The following is a 22,420-nucleotide window of genomic DNA, read 5'->3' as shown; positions in this document are numbered from 1 at the left end:
CATCTCCAATTTCCAGTTGTTCTAGTACAGGCATGGGCAAATTTGTTGGCTTGGGGCCGCATTTGGGCCTGGCTGGGAGGGCTGGTCCAGGCCAGGAAAGAAGGTAACCAGACACATGCTGGGTGGGATGGACCCGGGAAGAGGAGGGCCTGGGAGACAGCGAGGTGGGGGGGGGGGGGGCGCGGATCATTCTCAGGTTATCATCCTGGCATAAGGATGGTACTGCTCACCCCAACCTTATGCTGGAAGAAAAACGAGACATGTGGCAACCAGCTGCCCCAATACTCTTCCCCAATACTCCTCCCTCAATCTTCAGGCTGTCCTCTTGGCATTATGCAGGGAGGAGGATGAGACAGGCCATGTCACAGAGCGCTCTGGGGAGCTCTCAGCCACTGCATGCCTTCTTCAAGCCATCCTCCTTGCATAAGGACAGAGCTGCTCACACCGTCCTTATGCCAGGAGGAGGGTGAAACACATGGTGACTGAGAGCACTCCTTTCTGCATAAAGATTTGGCGGGCCACCATGGCTTTATGCCAAATGGACAGGGGAAATGAGGAGGAGCCTGAGGTAAGCACCTAGGAAGCGCATCTGGCCCCCAGGCCTAAGTTTGCCCATGCCTGCTCTAGTGCTGTCTTTGTCTGATCAATTTCAGGTGAATCTTGGCTCCGTGTATCTTGAAGTTGCCATTCCACAGGTTGAGCTGGAAAATCATCTTCATCAGAGTTTGAGTCTTGGCCCATGACAAAGTCCTATTTCCAGGCTCATCCTTCACTCTGTGTTACATCCACCTTCTGGATAGCAGACATAGGCTAGATTAACTGCTTCTTATCCCATCTCCTTGAGAAAATGAGAGATGATTTTGATGCAATAGCACTGTATATGATTCTTTATTGTATTGTTGTAATTGTATTATGATATGTTGTTTTTATATTGTGTTATATTGTATTTTTCCCGGGCATGGCCCCATGTAAGCCGCCCCGAGTCCCCATTGGGGAGATGGTGGCGGGGTATAAATAAAGTTTTATTATTATATTATTATTATTTTGTCTGAATTTATGACAAATATCTACAGGAATCAATACAGAAGTTCTATTGATTCAGTAAATGACATGGTATAGTGGTTGAACTAGGATTCTGGAAAATCAGAATTTGAATCCACATTTAGCCAAGGACACCTACAAAATGATATCGGGCACCTCTCAGCTTAAGGGCAAGGAAATGGAAAGCCTCCTCTGAATAAATATTGCCAAGAAAACCATATGATAAGGTCCCCATAAATCAGAATCAACTTGCACATGTCAACTCCAAGGAGAACTAGCAAATAGATTTAGGCCCATGACTTTCACATTCAGCTCTGTTGATGAATCTTGGGGTCACAGTAAAAACAATACAGACCTGAGAAATCCAAAGCCCAATGACCACCAGTATACCCAATAGCATGTGCATTCCAGCTGCCATATAAGCACATGCCCATCAAAGATCAAGTACCTGGCTATGGTTTAAGTTTCTTCTTTCCTAAACTGAACACTACCTAACCTTTACAAAGTATATCGTGTTTTGTAGAAAGGAGATCTTCAGGAAGTGTATTAGTCCAATTGCTATTCATTTAAGGACAAGATATGGATCTCATTCCATTCCATTCATCATTCTGCTATCAACTTGAACAGACTCCAGCATTAACCCTTTGGGATGCCAACCCCTGTCATGTTGTATAAAAGCAACCTGTCACCCTTCTTACACGATATGGAGGCCCATGCCATCAATTATTAAATAATTCCGATTTCCCTGAAACAGATATGTAATTGCAGGCTCTTTTAATATAAATCTGTGTCTTTAAATTAAACATTTATGCTGAATATACAATAGACAGAAAAACATGGGGCTACGTCCAGCTCTAATGAAAGTTTAATTGTAATGTGACAGTCTTGAGTTTACAGTAGGCGCAGAGTGGAGATAGAAAAAGAACTGAGCTTCCTGCTATTCAAACCCAAGTTCAGAACACTTTATCTAGATGCTTATATAAAGAGAATGAGCAGGAGAGTAGACTTCTATATACTGGAGACTTGACTTTGAATGTTTACTTAACGCTGTGTTCTGCAGTATACAAATGGACAAGGAAACATTGGATGATCCACAGAGCCTGAAACACATGGAACTCGAAGAGATAACCAGCAAAATATCAGATCTAGACAAGTGGAGGAAGATATTTAGTTTTCATGGGTAAGGTCTTCCTTATTTATGCTTTGTATGTATCCTAAATACTAGATCATTTGACAGTCTAGAGTCCTATGGAAATTCCCATAGGAATTTAGTAAAAATTACATGCATAGAATTGGGAAGTTCATGTTATGCTCTGATCATTATATACCATAGTGATGATGCACTGTTTGGTTTTCTATTTCTGTCGCTTGTCTTATAAGCTATTCCTTTGTTAAACTGGAGTTCTTAGCTGCCTCAGCTGTGTATTTTTCCCCCTTTTCATTCAGGTTGGAAATCAGTCATCCTACCCCTCAGGTAACTTTTCCATATATATTTTACATGTTGTGATCCTGTCAGTTGTCAAAAGTAATTGCTTTTTACAGGGCTGTTTCTCTAAGACAGTAAGCAAACTCTAAAGATAAGCATAGCTGAAGATCTGTTCACACTTCTCACATATCCTTTTAACCATTCAGTTTTTCAGTGTACAGTGTACAGTATTTCAGAGGCATTTTCATATAAAGGTATCTGACAATACAGGGCAAACAATAATTTTTAGAAATAAATGTAAAAATCCAACTTTTCTTTGTCAGTTTTCAAATCCATGAACAGTATAAAATAAAGAAATTTAGATATCTTTCCATGAAACTTCTAAATGGGCTTTCTGGTTGGTACAATGCCACTACAACATGTAATTCGTGAAATTAGGCTCACCTCTTTTCAGAGATGTTACTACACAAAATGCTTCTCATCGCCACATAGAGCTCCTCCAGATGGAGAAAATCTGGTGGAAAGTTGTAGGATAAGTTTTTTGTTTTTAAATTCCGTATGTGTGTGTGTGTGTGTGTGTGTGTGTGTGTGTGTGTGTGTGTGCGTGTGTGTGTGTGTGTGATATATACACACAACTCTAAGCCATATTTTACTTGTCCCAGACATTACTCGCATAAGCTGTAACTTTTTATTTCAATCTTTGAGTAAGTTTCTTTTTAATCCCATGACATGTTGGAAAATTTTTAAAAAACTCTTTTTTTCCTCCTTTTATTCTTGTAGAATTATTATACATCAAGGCATCTGTGAAACTATAATACTATAAGAGAGTATAGTTCCATTATCCAGGCCAAGGCCAAAAGGGGGGCTGGACTAGACAGAGAAAAAATAGTTCATTTTACGAGGGGAGGGAGGGTTTAAGGAGTTCAACCAATTCCCCTATTTTCCTGTTATTATCCCTATTCATGCTGCTGTAGAAACAAGCCTCATATATGACATGGGAAGGGGGGGGGGGGTAACCAGCAAAAATGGGGAAAATTGTTTTCTTTTCTCAACTCCCCCTCCCCCAATAAAATGGACTATCCTTCTCTGTCTATGCCCCCTTTTGGCCCCTGCCCGGATAATAGAACAGTACCGAAAAATATTTTAAAAGGATAGATTTTGTCTTTGCAGGGTTGTCTTTCAAACTACCAGACCATATTAGCAAACACACACCATATATTTTTTTAAAAAAGAAAGCTTTGCAGGAGCCCTTTTGCCAATCAGATAAATTGCTTCAAATAGTCCCTCTCCAAAATAATAATAATAATAATAATAATAATAATAATAATAATAATAATAATAATAAATTTATATTCCGCTCTATCTCCCTGAGGGGACTCAGAGCAGATTACAGGTACATATATGGCTAACATTCAATGCCGTTATACAATTGACAGAGATAGTTCTGAGGAAATCCATTGGACACCTTTTTTGGTCGGATTTTTGCCGGCATGTTTTTCAGGGCATCTCTTACCTCCCCACCAAAGCAGTACTTATTTATCTACTTACATTTTTGTTTTCAAACTGCTAGATGAGCAGAAGCTGGGCTGATAGTGGGAGCTCACCCCAACCTGGGCTTGAACTGCCAACCTTCCAGTAAGCAGGATCTTCTATAGTGGGTGGTTTAACTCGCTGTGCTGGCCCGGCCCAAATAATGGAATGAGTCCAAACGGAGGTGACTAGAACCAGCAAAATCTGAAAACTCCATGAAGAATGTAGATTTCCTTAAAGTAATATGGAAGAGCCCTTCTGTGCCTTCCAGAGCTTAGAAAAGATGTTTCTTTAACAGGGTTATTTCTTTAGATTCTAACTCCTAGAATCTTTCAGCAGTTGGTAGAATTTGGGAGATGTAGACCAAAAAAGATATGCTCTGCTTTCTGTGAGGGAAATCTTCATTTCATGTGCACACAGTTTTTGTAACCCAAGAATTATAGAATCAAAAATGTTGAAAAATATCTTAGAAGGTCATCGACTCTGACCCCCTGCATAGTGAAAAATCAACAATCTAGCATGCAACCACAGCATGATTGGCAGGTGTAAATGTAAATGCAAATGAGGTCTTAATAAAGTTTGATGATGATGAAGTGTACATGCAACATCTGCTTTATGCCTCCAACAATAGAGGATCTGGCTGCTAAACCATAAACTTGTTTTAATTGCTGCAACCTGGGTTCAAAGTGCAAAAGTAATTTGCACTGAATAACAGAGTGAGGTGGACAGAGGGGGGGACAATATTTTTATTTTGTATATTATATGCTATTTTCACATAACATAATAAAAATTTATATCACAAAAAATAACCCAGTGAGGTGAGAGGAATGGAGAAGGCACAAGCTTATCCTTCTCTGTATATTCAGCCAAAGCAAACTGCTGCAGCTTCTCCTGCTTAGTGTCTTCTTCAACTTTAATAATTTTTGCCAAGTTGAAAACACTCTAGTGTTGCCTGGCCATACATATCCTGGGTTTTGTCTATAAAATTTAGAAACTACAGGACAGGGTATCCATAAATTAGAAACATCTTTAAGACACGCAGTAACATCAGTATCTGCTAGTAAGATTTCAGACATGATTAATTATTTGTCGGATTTACCATTTTATTTTATTACAATCAAAGCAATATATGTGCATGAGGTTTAAAAAACTTAAGAGTCAATCCCATTAAAAGGCCCTTTAGCCAGACCCAGTTGAAAACCAAAGGCCTATTTTAATAAAAAGCTCTTTTCCTTCCAGGTAAAAGGTCCCTGGAGGAAGTAAAGTCTTATCTCTTATGGCCATTAAACATGATCTTATCATTTGGGCAAGATTGTATTTGTCATGTTTAAAGATGTGGAGAATCCCCGAACCCTATCTCTCTGTTTAGAATTGCCATATAAATTGGCCATAGCCGATATTCTTGGCAATGGCTTGCCCTAAAGTAATCAGAGACAAATAGCCACATGCAGATATCTATGAATCAATGAGGGCAACTCTAGCCAATATAGGCAATGTCAAGGGATGCTTCGAGTTGCATTTCAACAACATAAGAGCATCCATACTTTGCCTCGTAAACTGCTATTAAAAACACAGAGGCAGAAATCACTAAAATAATGGCAAGATTATCTCAAAGTATGTAAGGGAGAGTTTAGAATAATTTATCCTTCCTTCTATGTATGGTAGTTTGTATTACAAAAAGTATGCTAAAAATCCTTTGAACATATTGTTTTAAGTATTGAATTATGATTACGTTGGACTTCTGTTGCTGGACTAAGATAACAATGTGTTCTGAATGAGTAGTGATTAAATTATTATTATTTTAATTTCCAGGCAGTACATTGGAAAAAGTAAATGGAACCACTATTGACAGATAAGGAAATGCTATAAAACTATCTCAGAAACTGTGGCAAAACAATGTCCCACACATTACATTAGGACTTCTTCTCCATCTTGCTGCATCCATGTATACCAATGACACATCCAACATATACAATTATTGCCCAATTGCTGGAGATTTGCATAATTTTATTTACTAATCACATGTAGAGTTGCAATGGATATCTCCTAATCAATCTAGATCCTAGAGGCTGTTAGGAATTGTGGGAGCTGAAGTCCAAAACACCTGGAGGGCTGAAGTTTGCTCATGCCTGATCTAGAACATACGACACAGAAGGGAAAATAACTATAACATATGGAAGGAAAGGGGAATATTTATAGATTCTGTATATAGGCTAGGCTAGGATATATATCTTTATTTCCAGTCTCTTTTTTTTAGTTCTGTAGCCTTGACAAGAGCCATTTAATTTCTAAACCTGAACAAGAGCTGCTGTGCAATGATAATCTGGGAGACCGAGCCAAGGCAGCTCTACTTTTCGAGTCTCACCTGTCGCCAGGTAACTTTCCCGGCAACAGCTTTCATTCTATTGGTGAGCTATGGATCCTGGACCAAAGCTGCAAGAAGTCAAAAGATGGGTTGGTTCCAAGTTGAGTTACATAGAAATATTGCAAGAGGAAATAAAGAAGAGCCAGCTAGTAAGTAAAAAAAAAAGTGTTTGTCTTTTCTGCCACAGAAAAGAAACCTGCACTTTTTTATCAGGCATGTGAGTTGGGAGGGTTTTCTTTGCTTATTAATTGTCTTATATAAAATCAATCAGTCAATCCATTTTATGCCACAATACACTAAACAGAACAGTAAATGAAAAAGATGTTTGACTCTGAAGTCACCTTGGCAGCTCAGATATTTCCCTGGGCCACATTTTCATTGGATTTGCTCCTAAGAGAAATGGCTGTACTGCAAAAGCTATCGAATTCTCAGTGGCTAAACTATGCTCTCAGCAAAACTCCTAGCATTCCTTCCCTCTAAATGCCTGATATTGTTATAACAATTAACTGTTGTGGAAGAAAAGAAGGACTTCTGTTCCTGCACAAATTTTGAAACAATATTTTAAAAACCATTTATCTCCTTGCAGATAACAGACAAAACATATTGTAGTTTTGCTACAGTTTCTTTGCTTAGGAGAACATGTAATATACAATATATAAAAATTACTGAGAAAGGGGGAAGCACGTTAGGAACAAGATCAGTAATATTGCTGTACTGCTTGGTTTCTGTTTGTTCCCCTGTCTTTTTTTTTTTAATAGAAGTGCCAAGACCACAAACTGGACGATGAGAAAGAAGATGCAGCTGGAGCATCTCAAACTACTACTGCCCTAACACACAGCCGGTTTCCATCCAATATTCTTTATTCAATCCCCAAAGCTCTCATTGTCTCATCGAACCTCGGCGGGCAGCCCATCACACTGGAAATGGCTGCGGTAAGCAGACCTTGTCAATTAAGTATGAGCTGAAATTTAATCTTGCCAGAATTAAAGAGACACAGAAATCTTATCCAGGAGCACTATTGGAATCTAGGCTCCAGTTTGCTGCGCTTGTTATAAGGAAGTGAAAAGGAATATAGGGAGGAATGAATTTGCACTTCTGAATGCTTTTCAAGGATGCACATGATGCTTCAATGCACAAAACTAATGTTACATTTCTTATAGTGCAAAAGCACTATTGATACAATGTGACATTTTAACTTGCTTAGTTCTAATGTATTGCTATTTTTAAGCTCCTTATAACTTTAGCAAATATTTATTTTAAAGTTATAGACAGAATCAGATCCTAGGAAAAGCTATGTTTTGAATTAGGTAAGGTAAAGGTGTTCCCTTGACGTTAAATCCAGTCATGACCAACTCTCGGGGTTGGTACTCATCTCCATTTTTAAGCCAAAGAGCCGGCATTGTCCGTAGACACCTCCAAGGTCATGTGGCCGGCATGACTGCATGGAGCGCCGTTATGTTATGTTTTGAATTGCTGTTCCCAAAATCTGCCAAAAAGGATAGATTTCCCATGCTTTGGAAAGTAACATAGACGTGGTATAGAAAGATAACTGAATGCCAGGTCAGAATTAAACCATTAAAAAGATTACTATCCTAGTTGCAGTCATTAGATGCTTCACAAGTCTCCCCAAGCTCTGGAAAAGTGGTGGACGTAGGAAATATTGCTTTCTGGAGTAACAATTAAAAGACATGACATGGAAGACCAATGATGACATTTCCTGACATGAAATGTAATTATGATAGGCTCTGGTTTTGAATACAGCAATGACATTAAAAGTGCAATTATTTATTTATTTTTCGTTTTGTTTTGCTGATCTAAAATTGCCATTAGTGTTGCAGGTTGAGCATCCATTATTTGGAAATCTCAGAAGCAAGGGAATGAACTTGGCAAAATCTGAACTTCAGTCAGTCTCATGCCTCCACACACACATAAGATCAAACAACCAAAGAAATGATCTCAGACTTCTTCTCATAACTTGGAAAACTTGCTTTACTTGCAATAATCATTCAAAATCAAATGTATGGTCTAATGGAGGATAGAGAGAGAGAGAAAGATAAATGGTTGCAGGCTAGAATAATATAGGAAGAGAAAAGATATGGTAAAGGTGTGTCAACCAGTTTTGGATGGGTTTACACTTCCCCTGAAAGACTGTTCACAGCTTGGGAGTGCTCCTCGATCCATCTCTCCAAATGTCAGCCCAGATACCAGCTTTGGCTGATATGCCAACTGTGTATATATGAGGGAAGCAGTATCTGTTGGTATATTAATGCTCTTGTGCTTAGGAGTGGATTAGTAGCAGTGCCGGATTTAGGACAAATGAGGTTAAATTATGAGGCCCCTTACTTGGGCCCTGAAGGAGGTCAGCCCGGTAGACCTACACTGCCTGCTTTGTGGCACACTCCCATGTATTATCGAGGCTATCATTATGTCTGGAATCTCTCCCAAAAATGCCTTCAAATTTGGATTTGCACCACATAAGCAAAATCCATCATAAAACATTTTTTGGGCAGAAAGATGACCCCCCCCCCCTCCCTGGCCAACGGGCCCTGTGCATAATAAGCACACCTAAGCACAATGGTAAATCTGGCACTGATTGGTAGATAAATGCAATATACTCCCCCAAAAATGCTACAGCCCCCCAGTGACCCATGTAGAGACTGAATCCTAGATAAATGATAGAACCTCTGAAATGTGGTCAGACCTCTCAGTGTAACGAGTGAGAATGTAACATTACGCTACTTTTTAAAACAAAATAAAAATATGTACTATTCTTCCCATTTGAAGGCTCTACGAAGAATGTTATTTGGAAGCACATTTCAAGTCTTCAGCTATGACTGGAAACGATCGTATTTCAGATTCCATGATCCACATACAGACTTGGCCTATGCTTTAGTGACAGATAAGGTAAAGTCTGGGCTCCTCCAATGAAGTAAATGTATTGGGAGATTCTGGTATTTGTTGCTGTAGTTTTTTTTAAAAAAATAAACAAGCAGTGTTTCTGTCACTGTAGATTATTTTCCATCAATTCCCAGCATCAGCTGCAATATTTTATTACATTCCTTAAATGGGTTTCTTTTTCATTCTGAGATACGTTGGAACAAAACATATAATTCTCCTTTCTGTTTAATCAAGAAAATAGAAGTTTTGTGCTATAACTTCATTCATTTCCCAGATACCTTCCTAAAATAGGGGAAAGGGAATTAAGATGATGATAATGATAATAATATTGTTCTTAAGGTAAGGTATCTCCAGTCCCAACTGCTATAAGTTCTGTTCATCACAAGTTTGGCACTCTTGACAAACTTCCTTTTAAAAAAGCCAAAAAGTTGCCTGTTTTTCACTTAAGCAGAACCTGCAGCTTTAGATGCATTTGTTTTCCACAATTCCTAGTACTTTGTATGTGTTGGAGGGGATCACCCTTCACGCTTCAGTTAGACGGCAGCATGATGAAGCCACATTTACACAGGGCAATTCACAAGTTCTTTGTTTCAGGGAGGAGCAGCAGCAGTTCAGATGGCTGTTCAGGTGAACATCATTAAATACTTATTATTTGTTCGAAACCAAGAGGAAAATGTACAACTTCAAAGGTAAGAAAATATTTCTGAGGTAGAAGGAAATGTTCCAAAATGTAGTCCATGCTGGTTTTGTTATTGTTATTCTTTTTGTTAACATTTACTGTCTAGTTAATATAGAATCCAATAATCCAATTTAGTTACATAGGACACCGTGATCACACTAACACATTGCTTAGAGTGCACAAGCTGAAATGAGCTCAAGCAAGCTTTGACCTTACAAATTGACTGATTTCACTCTTTTCCTGGAATCAATATGGAGTTCAATGGCTTTCCCAGAATCTACAACTATCCAGCCTCCTACTCCTGATTAATTATCTGTCTTCCTATTGTTTTAACTGCTTTTAAAATGCCCTTGTTTCACTCTCATCCTCCCACTTCCTTTCTCAATTGGTCCAGGAAACATCAAACCTGCTGCAGCCTCTAGTTCAGTGGTTCTCAACCTGCGGGTCCCCAGATGTTTTGGTCTTAATAATATAATAATAAATTTATTTTTATATCCTGCCTCCATCTCCCCGAAGGGACTCAGGGACCAACCTGGGGACCAACCATAGATTAAAACATAACTCAATAAATAAATTACAAAAGACAACAACATAAAAACAGCAGCATCAACAACCAATAATCTGCACTGTAATGAGTACTGAAATTCAGGGGGAAGGAACTTGTGCAATATACTTCCAGAATAGGACTGGTAGACAAAATGAAGGACAATAATAAATTAGAACAGAAAGAGCAATGTCATTTTAATGCTAAACCTATAGGATGAAGGACAGGGATAAAGTGCGAGGACTGATAGTAGTTATGGTAGGGGTCAAATTTCCTTTATGGAACATCCACTTATTAGGTTTTTACAGAAAGTGGACAGGGTGGGTGCCAGTCTAATCTCCCTGGAAAGAGAGTTCCAGAGCCACCACAGAAAAGGTCCTCTCCCTTGTCCCCACCAAACGTGCTTGAGACGGTGGTGGAAGCGAGAAAATGGCTTTCCCCACGGATCTTAGAGCCCGTGCGGGTTCATAGGGGAAGATGCGATCGCGAAGATAGCCAGGTTCTGAACCATTTCGCAAAGGAGAAGATGTGATCACGAAGATAGCCAGGTCCAGAACAATTGCCTCTACGTCTGTCTCTGTCTCTGTTCTATGTGTATATGGGCATTGAATGTTTGCCCTATATGTACCGTATATAATGTGATCCGCCCTGAGTCCCCTTCAGGGTGAGAAGGGCGGAATATAAATAAATAAATAAATAAATAAATAAATTTAGGGCTTTGTAGGTATAACCTGCACCTTGAATTAGGCCCGGAAACTTATCGGCAGCCAGTTTAACAGCTGGTAAACTGGCTGGGATTTCTGAGAGTTGTAGGCCAAAACACCTGGGGACCCACAGGTTGAGAACCACTGCCTAGTTTGTGTGATCTTCCTCATTAATAATTTTTGCTGTGGTGATCATACTGATGTTGCTTGGTCATATGTATCTATTTTTTATCAGTGAAATGTTGAACTGTATGGTTTGCTACACATGACCTTGGAATAGTGATTAGCATCATTGTTAGTTCCTGTAAATCACTTTGGTGAACAATGATTAAAATTGTCATGTTTTCAATAATCCACAGTTGTGTTAACCCCTGTTTTTCACTCCAGACAGCATAGCAAAATGCAAATAAACAGAAGCGAAAAAAAAGGTTTCTGAGCTGCTTTTCCTGGCCATCTTGGGAAAGTATGTGCACTAAGGCTTATTCCACAAAACACATAGTGTTAAACCAAAGTTGAAGACAAAGTGAGCCCATTGATTTAATGTGTTTACCATAGTAGTTTTTGCCTAGAATCACCACTCATGGGTTTCAGGAAGCTATAATCTAAAACAGTAATCTTTCCAAAGTGTAGTCATGTCATCAAGCCATAGCATTCCAAAGATGTAAACCAAGTATGTATTTATTGGCTTCTTGATGTGTTGGTGTGCTTTCCATCACAACCTTTCTATCTGCCTTTGCAGTTTATGTGAAATCAGCCAAAAGGATCAAGAAAAGGCTCTTTCAGCAGCTTTGGCAGATATTCTGTGGACAGCAGGAGAATATCAGAAAGCCACTGTCTGCCTTGTTACTAGTGACACCTATTTTACTCCAAGCAAAGACTTCGAACTCGATCACTTTACTGAAAGTGTGAGTAAAGAAGTCACATACATGAAAGTGTTGGAAGGGAGGGAATATCTGGTTTGATTCTTGAAGGAACAAAATATAAGAATCTTAGAAATATTTGCAGAGCTGCATGCCACAAATTCACCACTACAAGACATGTCAATGGCCACAAATGTCAATTTTCTCTAAAGGGGGTCTGGCGCATCAACAATATTGTGCAGGGTTATCAAGGATTGTCAGAGACTGCTAGTTGTATCAAGTGGATGCTGCCCAGGGTCAATAATTCAGTGAATTCCAGATGGTGGGTGTAAAATTAGGGTGGAGTATTTTCCTCCTCTCCTTTCAGTGGGCCTCCCTTGGACAGACCTGGTTAATTACTGCAGTAAACAGGATGCTGGTCTGATCTGGCAAAGTTCTTCCTCCATTCCCCACCTGGCATCAGTGTCTATCCCTTTTTCTAACTAGTATGCTACTTAGAAAGTAAAATAAGATTATGGATTATCAGATCCAAGCAGTGTGTGGGTGGGAGAAGCATTTGATGCTCATAGAATCCTTAATCTTAATTTGCAGGTCCAACTATTTGACTTCTTTGAGAAAGACACAACCCAGCAGTTTCTCTATGATCATATACACTGTGTAAGTGGAAAATACTTGTTGTTGTCGCTGTTGTTGTGTGCCATAAGTCATTTCTGAAAGGAAACCCTAAGGTCAACCTATTATAGTTTTCTGTGGCTGAGGATATGTAACCTCCCCAGGTTCACCCAGTAGGCTTTTACGACTGAGCAGGGATTCAAACCCTGGTCTCCAGAGATGTCATTCAATGTGCAAATTACTACACCTTGCTGGATCTAGAGGATATATCATCCCTTACACATTTCTGTTGCTTTTCATGGTAAATAAACCAATGTATCATTAGGTCTTACTACAGAAGGCAAAATGAGGGAAATACCCACCTCAAGTAAGAATTCATCCCCCAGAATGAAATCTGCTCTTCAGATTTCAAACATTACAGTAACTTCAATCTTGTGCTAACATTTAGCAATACAGTAGAGTCTCACTTATCCAACATAAACTGGCCGGCAGAATGTTGGATAAGCGAATATGTTGAATAATAAGGAAGGATTAAGGGAAAGACTATTAAACATCAAATTAGGTTATGATTTTACAAATTAAGCACCAAAACATCATGTTATACAACAAATTTAACAGAAAAAGTAGTTCAATACATGGTAATGCTATGTAGTAATTACTGTATTTACGAATTTAGTACCAAAATATCATGATGTATTGAAAAATGTGTTGGATAATCCAGAACGTTGGATAAGCGAGTGTTGGATAAGTAAGACTCTACTGTACAATTAGGTATCTGGAGAATAGGAGTAGTAAAAATACTAAAGGAATTTTACAGCAAATGTAAAAGAGTCACACTTGATCATTTTTCATTGTCTAATTCAAAGCAATACTCTTAAGTCAGAGGTTGAAGGGAAATTACATTAAGGGGAAAAATTTTAGAAAAGCAATACATCCTCATAGGCACTCCCCTGTATCACCGTTTCCAATAAAACTTCCCATTTCGTCCTGACTGTTCTTCAACAATATTATAAATTAGATCTATATTTTGTTCGGGTCCAATTTTGAGCTAATTAATCTATCTTGCATTCAGTACAATACCTTCACTTCAGCTACAGTGAGATAGACAGGATAGGGGAAAACTATGAATGCCAACATGACCCCAAGTAACATTCATCCCTTCTTTTCCAGATGAAATGGGAAGGAAGCCATGGAGTGATCTTATTTCTTTATAGTTTACTTTTCTCAAGAACGTTTGAAAGGTAAATACAATGCTGGATGGTTGAGAAGGGAACTATGGAAAATGGGGGCCATGCACTATGTGGGGAAGGTGACCAGGAACAGGAGGGGCTTTGGAAATGTGGATCCAATCCACAGAGAAGCAAAAGCACTACTCTTTTTCCACCCAACCCCTTGATAAAGCCAAAGGCAGACCTGTGCCAGAGGGGATTGGTGCTTGTTTTAGTTTCTCTCAGGACAAAATAAGCTCCTGCCTTTTGCCAAATTGCCGCTCTGTTGGTTTCTTTTAAAATAACAGTTAAGATACAGTACTCATATTGACCAAATATATAATGTAATAGCATAACTTTAGATGGAATAATTTAATTATTTAGTTTAGAGTTGATAATTTACTTAATTTAAATGTAAGATATTGATTGGCGGTTGAGTTGATAGGACATGTAGTTCAGCTCAACTGTAGGGAACCATGAAGATATATGTGGATAGGATGTTCTACATTCTCTCCCTCTCAGGGATGATGGTGATGATAATGATATAAGGGGGATGGGTAATATATTAATATTTAACTGCCATTTTAATTTATTGAGATTTCTTTGGATAGGCTTCAGAAAGATCTAGACTTCACTACAACTCATTTGTTGCAGTGCCGGCTTGGAAACTTCATCTGTCGACAAGTAGGCTTGTGTGTGTGATATCTGTTTTAGTCTGTGTTTAGCTTTTACTCAGTTATTAATCAGTCATTATAATAGGAAAACCCTTAAAGAAGCCATCAGTTTTCAGTGATGTGCAGCATGCAAACACTTTACACAGGTCTCCCTTTATAATCTGAAGCACTTTGCACACTCTGGCAAAGTAAAAACAGGAAGAAGACAGGATTATGATAGCCGAAGTATTTTATCATGGTTGGTTTCAATGCTTAATGGTTGGTTTTAACGCTAAATATTGACACATACATTTTTAATATGTAACCACATAGTCTGAAGGGGGAAAAGAGTAGTTATGTAATTTAGTAATATCTAGTTAGCAACCTACTATGGCTGAGAAACGTATTATACTTTACTGTGTATTACATCAAAGTAGGGTTCTATGTTTAGTCATCTGTCAAGTGTTTCTAACTTGCTAAATATTTTTGCTGTCAACCTAATGTATTATGGACAATGCCACAATTGCATGATATTAATATGTAGTCATGTTAAAGGCCCATTACAGTTCACAGTGACTAGATGATGAAACTGGAGAGGTAAGACGAGACTTAGGAATCCAAAAATCCCATCTCCTTCTTTTTGCCAACTAGCCTGAGGAATAGTCCTAGAGAACTCAAAAGTTGGCACACTAACTGTGGGATTGTAGCTACAGTAGAGTCTCACTAATCCAAGCTAAACGGGCCGGCAGAAGCTTGGATAAGCGAATATCTTGGATTATAAGGACTGATCAAGGAAAAGCCTATTAAACATCAAATTAGGTTATGATTTTACAAATTAAGCACCAAAACTTCATGTTATACAACAAATTTGACAGAAAAAGTAGTTCAATACGCAGTAATGTTATGTTGTAATTACTGTATTTACGAATTTAGCACCAAAATATCACGATATATTGGAAACATTGACTACAAAAATGGCTTGGATTATCCAGAGGCTTGGATAAGCGAGGCTTGGATTAGTGAGACTCTACTGTAGTTGTAATAATGATATTAGTCCCCCTTGGTATTTAATTCGTTTTCATAGAGCAACATGGTAGCCCTTCTTGTTGTAAACTATATAAACATTTCTTTGATGTGGCTCTTGAGGCAACTCAACTGCTCTTAAAGATGACATTAAAAAGTAACTTCCAAAAGGCATACCATAGACAATCCATGTTCAGTTCTTCTGTCCTGTTATTTCACCCCTTTCAAGCCGCCGTAGAGAGTTTTCACTTTTATTGAAACAATGACTATAGGGGAAAAGCATTGAAACACTCCTTTATTGAATTTTTTTTAAATCTTATCTAAATTTCCTTTGAGATGTTGTTAGATTTAGGGAAGTGGACAGGATCCAAGTATTCCTAGTGCCTTTTTCTGATCCAACAGCAGCTTCAGGGGCAGTTTAGAGTCCAGAAATGGAGCTGTGCTCTTCCTATGTTGGAAACTGAAGCATATTCCTTTTTACAGGTACTTTGAAGTAAAACAGTAACCACTGAAATTGCATCATACTTGTTTTGGCCTTTTGTAACATTTGATGGATACAGTATTAATTCTGTTACCTGAAGCTGTAATTTAGATCCTTTTCACTCTTCAGGCACTTCTGAACATAATTTTAACAGGCAGAGCTAGTCCGCACGTGTTCAATGGCTCCCAAAGGCTGGACAGTGAAGGCAACATGCAAAAGGTACTACATGGAGTCTCCTCCCGTAGTGACGTGGGCTACTTACACTGGAGCAAGGAAGAGGTGGAACATTACAGACTTCTACAGGTAAGATCGACATTTGGTTTGATCTTGCCTTGTGCTTGGAAAAGCTACTTTATTGAACGATAATTTGCAGAATCTCTGAACTGCTGCTTCTGCTGAGTGGATGAATTTAGGAGATGTGGTTAAATGACCTTTCTAAGCTATGATCTTATTCATTATGAATGAAAGAATAAAATCTGGTCATGGATAGGGCACAACCGAGACATCAATTTACAAGGAAAGGCCTTGCAATCTTCAACCTTTTTTTTTGTGGTCAAAGAAAATTGTGTAATTAGAGAATATATTGCTTAGGTGTGCAACACTCTGCAATAGATTGTGTTAATTGTGCTTCGTGGCTTTAGCCATGAATTTCTCTATAGATGACCAGACAAATCGGCATTTGCTTTCCTTATTTCTAGTCTTTTTATCTACCATCCCTCATCTCAGCTTCTCTTTAGGATAGACTGCTTGGGAAACAAGCCAAGGATAGTCATGGCTCTGTGGTCAGAGATAATGAGAAGCTACAGTTAAAACAAAACTGGAAAGTTGGGAGCGCCACATAGAGAACTTGCTTTACAATTATTATGGAGACAGATAGTGGAGATTCCTGGATGAAAGCGTTAAAGGTGTCTGTACATTGAGGATTGGATATACTCTGTGAAAATACCATTTTTGTTTGGGTTATCTTTTAAGAAATACAATTTCAAGTTGTCCTAACAGAAGTACTGTGTCCAGATCATGAGCACTGTAAGGGCATTCTCCTGAGCATCATATACCGTGGGGTTAAATTTCTGTTGCAGCCATGTGTGTAAGCCTTATTCCTCAGTGACCCCAAACACACATGTATTAATCACCAAATTCTAAAGAGGGCTCTGCTATAGCCATTTTTGGGTGAACACCTTTACAAAATTCTCATGGGTGGGAAATCAACTTTGACAGAGTTTCTATTCATAGGAATTTTGTAATTATGTTCAGCTGATGCAGTCACAGATCCTCCTTCAGGTGTCCACTCAGTATATGAACATCCAACTGACTTCCATATGTTTGGGGCAATGGTGGAGCAAGGCTTAGACTCCGGACCCAAATTTTAGCCCTACATGTGTTTAGAAAAGTGCTTTAAAAAGACTGAAGTGGCAGTCTACATGCCTTCCAACATTTCACTGATGAAAACTGGGACATGTGTGGCCAAGCAACATCAGAGAGAGTCAAGATGGCAAAGATTATTAATGAGGGAAAACTCACAAGCCAGGAAAGGCTAATTGTTTACTTTTGTTTGTCTGCCCCTCTCTCTCTTTTGCTCAGTTAATGGAGTACAAACTACCTTTATACCTTGAACTCTGTTTATAGCAGCAAAAGTAGGCTAAGGACAAAGAGAGAGTGTGTAAGAAGGAGCCTGAATTAGCTGAAAAAGGAGGATGAGGGAGGATTCATAGAATCATAGAATAGCAGAGTTGGAAGAGACCTCATGGGCCATCCAGTCCAACCCCCCACTAAGAAGCAGGAAATCACATTCATCTGGATGGTCCCTGCCAAATTGGGACAGTTGGAGGTTATGAATCTATTCCATGCTGGTCATAATCCATCTGGAGTATGAGGTCTGCTTCTAAGGATCATGTTAAGAAACTGGAACATATTCAGAGGAGGGAAGCAAGGATCAGGGTTCAGGAGGCCAAATCCTATAAGAAATTGTTGGAAGAGCTCGAAGGAAATGAACTATTCTAGTTCCTGAGCTTTTATTGTTTCAGAGTTTGGGAGATAAGATTGCCAATACAATGAGGATTTTGGACCTTTTGCATTCATAGCCTCCTCCTTTATGCTCCCAAATTGACCTGAGCTTCCCCTCCATAACCTCATAATGGTACAAGGAAAGTTTGTGCAAGGAAGGTTTTTTGCCTGTGTACCTTCTTCTCCACCTGTGGAAAGAGACCTGTAGTCAAAGCATCCCATGACTCCTCAGCCAACTGGAAATGTGATTCCTCTCTTAATGACTACACCATAAGATAAGTATATATCCTCATAACATCATAAGAGATAATGCCATTTATTTTCACAGTTATCTTCAGACTCTTATTTCTATTTAATGGCAAACTGAAAACTGTTTTCTGAAGTTGAGGGTTTTTTAAAAAGCTTGGTTTCAAAAGCACATTTAAAGAATGAAAAATCTTGTTTTACTGCTCTATCCTAGGTTGGAAGTATGTTGAAGACCCCCAAATTGCCTATATGGCTGTGTAACATCAATGGATCGTACAGTGTTCTTTTCAGCACTAACAGATTACTCTTGTCTGACTGGAAAATGGAACATCTCTTCGACTTATATTTTTATAATGGGCATCCCTCAAAGAAGAGAACGGTGCATTTGACAATAGGTAGGCACTTACATTTGCTGGAAGAGGACTTTTAAATGAATTAGTATCTCCCTCTCTCTAGTATCAAATGTCTATTGAAGCTTTTTTCCACAAAATAATGCCTAAACCCACTTTTGCGCATTTTCCCACATGCCCTCAAGCCAAACAGAGGGGAAACTTGTGTTGATATGTATTATTCTTCTGAATTTCAAACCGATTCTCATTGTATTAATAATATCTAGAAGTGATGAATGCCACAATAAAAGTGTTTTCCCTATGAAATGACTCCATTATGAGATGTCTCTCACACACAAAAAGCCCAAGAACACAGCTCTGAGAGTGGACAGGATATAATGCTCCAGTGATTAGGGACAATAACATTTCTAAAAGAGCAGTATATCCCCAGAGAATATGCTGAAAGTGTTGTCAGTGGGGCTGTGGTGGGGATAGGGATTGCTCTATCATTTTAGACCATATAATCCATTAACATCTCTCACCCTATCTATCTGTGTTGATGCTTAAGTGCCAGTGAATGTAAAGGGGGAAAAACATTGTGTGCATACTTTTGGAAAATGTAGGTATGTGGGGCCCAAAATATGGGGAATCAAAACCACAAAATCATCCAAAAACATAGCAAATTTTCTATCTTAAGATGTGTGAGTGAGTAGACATAAAACTGTGAAGTCAGAAGTGACCATATATGGGATTGGCAATGGTGGAGTGCTGAGGAGCCTTGGAAGGCCATTGTTTGGTATCTCTCACACAAAAACTGGAAATGCCACAAACACCCTTTGCTATGTTTCAGTAGTCTTTAAAACAGAATGAATGGGAGTCATTTCTGTTCACTTTCTGTTTCAAAAATGGTTTTTAACTGGGCAAAGAATCCTCAGGGATGACATGACTGCATTCTTCAAATATTTTAAGAGAGGAGGAGGCAGGGTAGGACCAAGTGTGATGATGTGAAGCTACCGCAGATTATGGTTGAACATTAGAAAAAACTTTTTGACAGTGAGAGTTTTTGGCAAAGGAACTGATTGCCTAGAAAAGTGGCGGAGTCTCCTTCTTTGAAGTCTCCAAAAAGACACTGAATGCCTATCTACTAAGGAAGCTTTAACTGAAGACCCTATATTGAAAGGGGATTGGACTCAATGGCCCATGAGTCCCTTTCTAATTCTATTATTCTAAAGTTTTAATTATAAAGCGGGAACTCAAAAGCTTGTTCATGGCTTCTTGGTGAGCCATTGAAGCCATTACTCAACCCTGAATTTTGTTTCTATTTATCAATCACACGGTTACTTTTTAACCTTCTTGAAACCTCAATTAATACTGTGTTATTATTCAACTCTTGCTGCACTACTTTCAAATTCTGAGTGAACTCTGGATGCTTATTCAATAGGTTGGTGGCAGTCAATATTTCTCCTCTTCCAACCAATCTTACATAGCTGGGAAGAAGATAACATACGAATGGGGCCCTTAGGTATTTTGGTAAGGTAAAAGGTAAAGGTTTCCCCTGACATTAAGTCCAGTCATGTCTGACTCTGGGGGTTGGTGCTCATCTCCATTTCTAAGCCAAAGAGCCGGCGTTGCCCGTAGACACCTCCAAGGTCATGTGGCCGGCATGACTGCATGGAGCGCCGTTACCTTCCCGCCGGAGCGGTACCTATTGATCTACTCACATTGGCATGTTTTCAAACTGCTAGGTTGGCAGGAGCTGGAGCTAACAGCGGCCGCTGATGCAGCTCCCGGGATTTGAACCTGGAACCTTTCGGTCTCCAGCTCAGTGCTTTAACGCACTTCTCCACCGGGGCTCCTTAAGAGGGTGATATAAAAAGATAATGCAACAAATATGAAAATACAAGGCAAAAGGAAAGCAACAGATAGTCCACTACATATATATCAAGCTCCAACTGGATCTAATAAAGCTTCTCCCTCTCTATATATAACTCAGTCTCTGGTTCAGACTCTCTGAGATGAGAAATCCATGACTGCATTCCCATATCTCCAATGTTTGCTTTTAAAATTGCGAGTCCTAAGCTGTACTGAGATTGTAGAAAGGAGGAGGCGGAATTTCACCCTTTCATCTTGCACAATCCCCGCCATACTCTGCCCACCTCCTGCTGCTATTTGCCCCAGAAAGGAAGCTGCTATTTGCCTTGATTCAGGGCCAGTTTTGTCCCAGAGAGAAATATAGACCACAGAGAAAAAAGAGATTGAGAAGAGTAAGTAAAATAATGGGTTAGATCCATAGTAAGCCATACTTAGAACAGACCCATTGAAATGGTGACTAATTTAAGTGACATTGGTTTCCCCATATCTATTTTCAGTATGGCTAAATCTGGATCCAACTGTACGTTAGCTTCGATTGTATATGAGCCACTACAGAAGACCCTCCCCTTTTGGGCTGGCTTTATATGAATGTGTTTGTTTTCCCCTTTCAGACACTCACTCTCATCACTGGGAAGGAAACCACTGTGACGAGGTCAGTGATGCAGACAAAAGATTCCCTTCAGTGGAGATGGCCATCCGAACTAAGTGGGAGGGTGCTGCCATCAACTGGAATGGGACCGTCCCGTTCTTCTAACAAAGGTGACTATGGACATGGATGCAGACTTGAATCCATCACCTCCTTTCACATGAACCCTGAAACCTAAAGGAGGGAAGGAAAAGGAACAGTGGGGATCTGATCAGGAGGAAGTTCTGAACAGCGTAATAAAACTGCTACCTTTAATTTCATTTACATTATAAAGTGAGTGTAACTTTGTGCTTATGATAAGCAAAAGACAACTCACAACACATAAATATGTGAATATTACCAAGAATTACAGCTGTTTCTGCCAATTGTGAAGTTACATCTTGGAATGATGCTTCCTGTGAAATGATTGAGTACAAGTATTTTATAGTTTGCATTTGTTCTTGTTTTATACCTTCAAGTCGTTTCCTACTTATGGGTACCATTTACAAAGTTTTCTGGAAATGAGAGTATGTGACTTGCCCATGATCATCCAGTGGGTTTCTATGACCAAGTGGGGAATTTAACCCTGGGCTTTAGGATCGTAGTCCAATGCTCAAACCTCTTACTAAACATCTAAATGTGTTCATGGGAATATATGGGACATCACTAGTTTCTCACGACATGTGCTTTGACCATGTTCCTGTTTGATGGCTGAGCACCATCAGTCTGGAAAAAGGAAGTGTTACATATTTATGCCTTGATATCAAATGTGTGGAATAGAGTTAAATGTCAAGTAGGCATGCTGAATATTGGAAGCGTCAGAACAAAATCATGACCTTGCCCTTTTCATATATTCACAATGCTTTTCTGTCTGGTCTGATTTGTCATTGAAATTAATATTATTTTGAGCAACAAAGCAAGTAGATAGCAGAGATTCTTATAGATATGTCGCAAAATACATAAACCGATAAATAATGGGTTGATTTCTATGATCTGTTAGCTCAAACACAGGTGGGACTAGGACCTCTGTGGATCCAAAAGCAAGGTTCAATTCAGTCCTGCCATCATCATTAAGAGTTATTTTATATTAATCACTACAATCATCCAGGTTAGGCTAGGAATAGATGGGCATCTGTCAATGGTTCAATTTAGTGATTAAAGGGTACTCTTATTATATAATTTGCATTTGAACAGCTCTGTCTCTTCTTGAATTGTGATATTTCCCAGTCAAGTTGGGAAGAGCCAATATTCTGTTCTGCTGTATGCAGATACTATAGTACTATAGTGATCTTTTATATTCAGATATTTAAATCAGTTTAT

General features: G+C 39.0%; 1 protein-coding gene across 1 annotated transcript; it reads left to right on the top strand.

Annotated features, from left to right (window-relative positions):
* The first annotated feature begins 1,317 nt into the window (after positions 1-1,317).
* On the top strand, positions 1,318-21,550 carry mindy4b (MINDY family member 4B). The gene is made up of 12 exons (XM_062976988.1): positions 1,318-2,221; positions 2,488-2,515; positions 7,121-7,294; positions 9,147-9,266; positions 9,855-9,949; positions 11,927-12,092; positions 12,639-12,704; positions 13,830-13,900; positions 14,479-14,551; positions 16,154-16,327; positions 18,489-18,669; positions 21,087-21,550. The coding sequence occupies exons 1-12, from the start codon at positions 2,109-2,111 to the stop codon at positions 21,227-21,229; spliced, it is 1,404 nt and encodes a 467-aa protein (XP_062833058.1). The 5' UTR covers positions 1,318-2,108; the 3' UTR covers positions 21,230-21,550.
* Positions 21,551-22,420: the final 870 nt, after the last annotated feature.

The sequence above is a fragment of the Anolis carolinensis genome, chromosome 3 (assembly GCF_035594765.1).
Source record: "Anolis carolinensis isolate JA03-04 chromosome 3, rAnoCar3.1.pri, whole genome shotgun sequence".
Taxonomy (NCBI): Eukaryota; Metazoa; Chordata; class Lepidosauria; order Squamata; family Dactyloidae; genus Anolis; species Anolis carolinensis.
The sequence above is the reverse complement of the archived record's forward strand: the minus strand, read 5'-3'. Positions and strand labels throughout refer to the sequence as shown.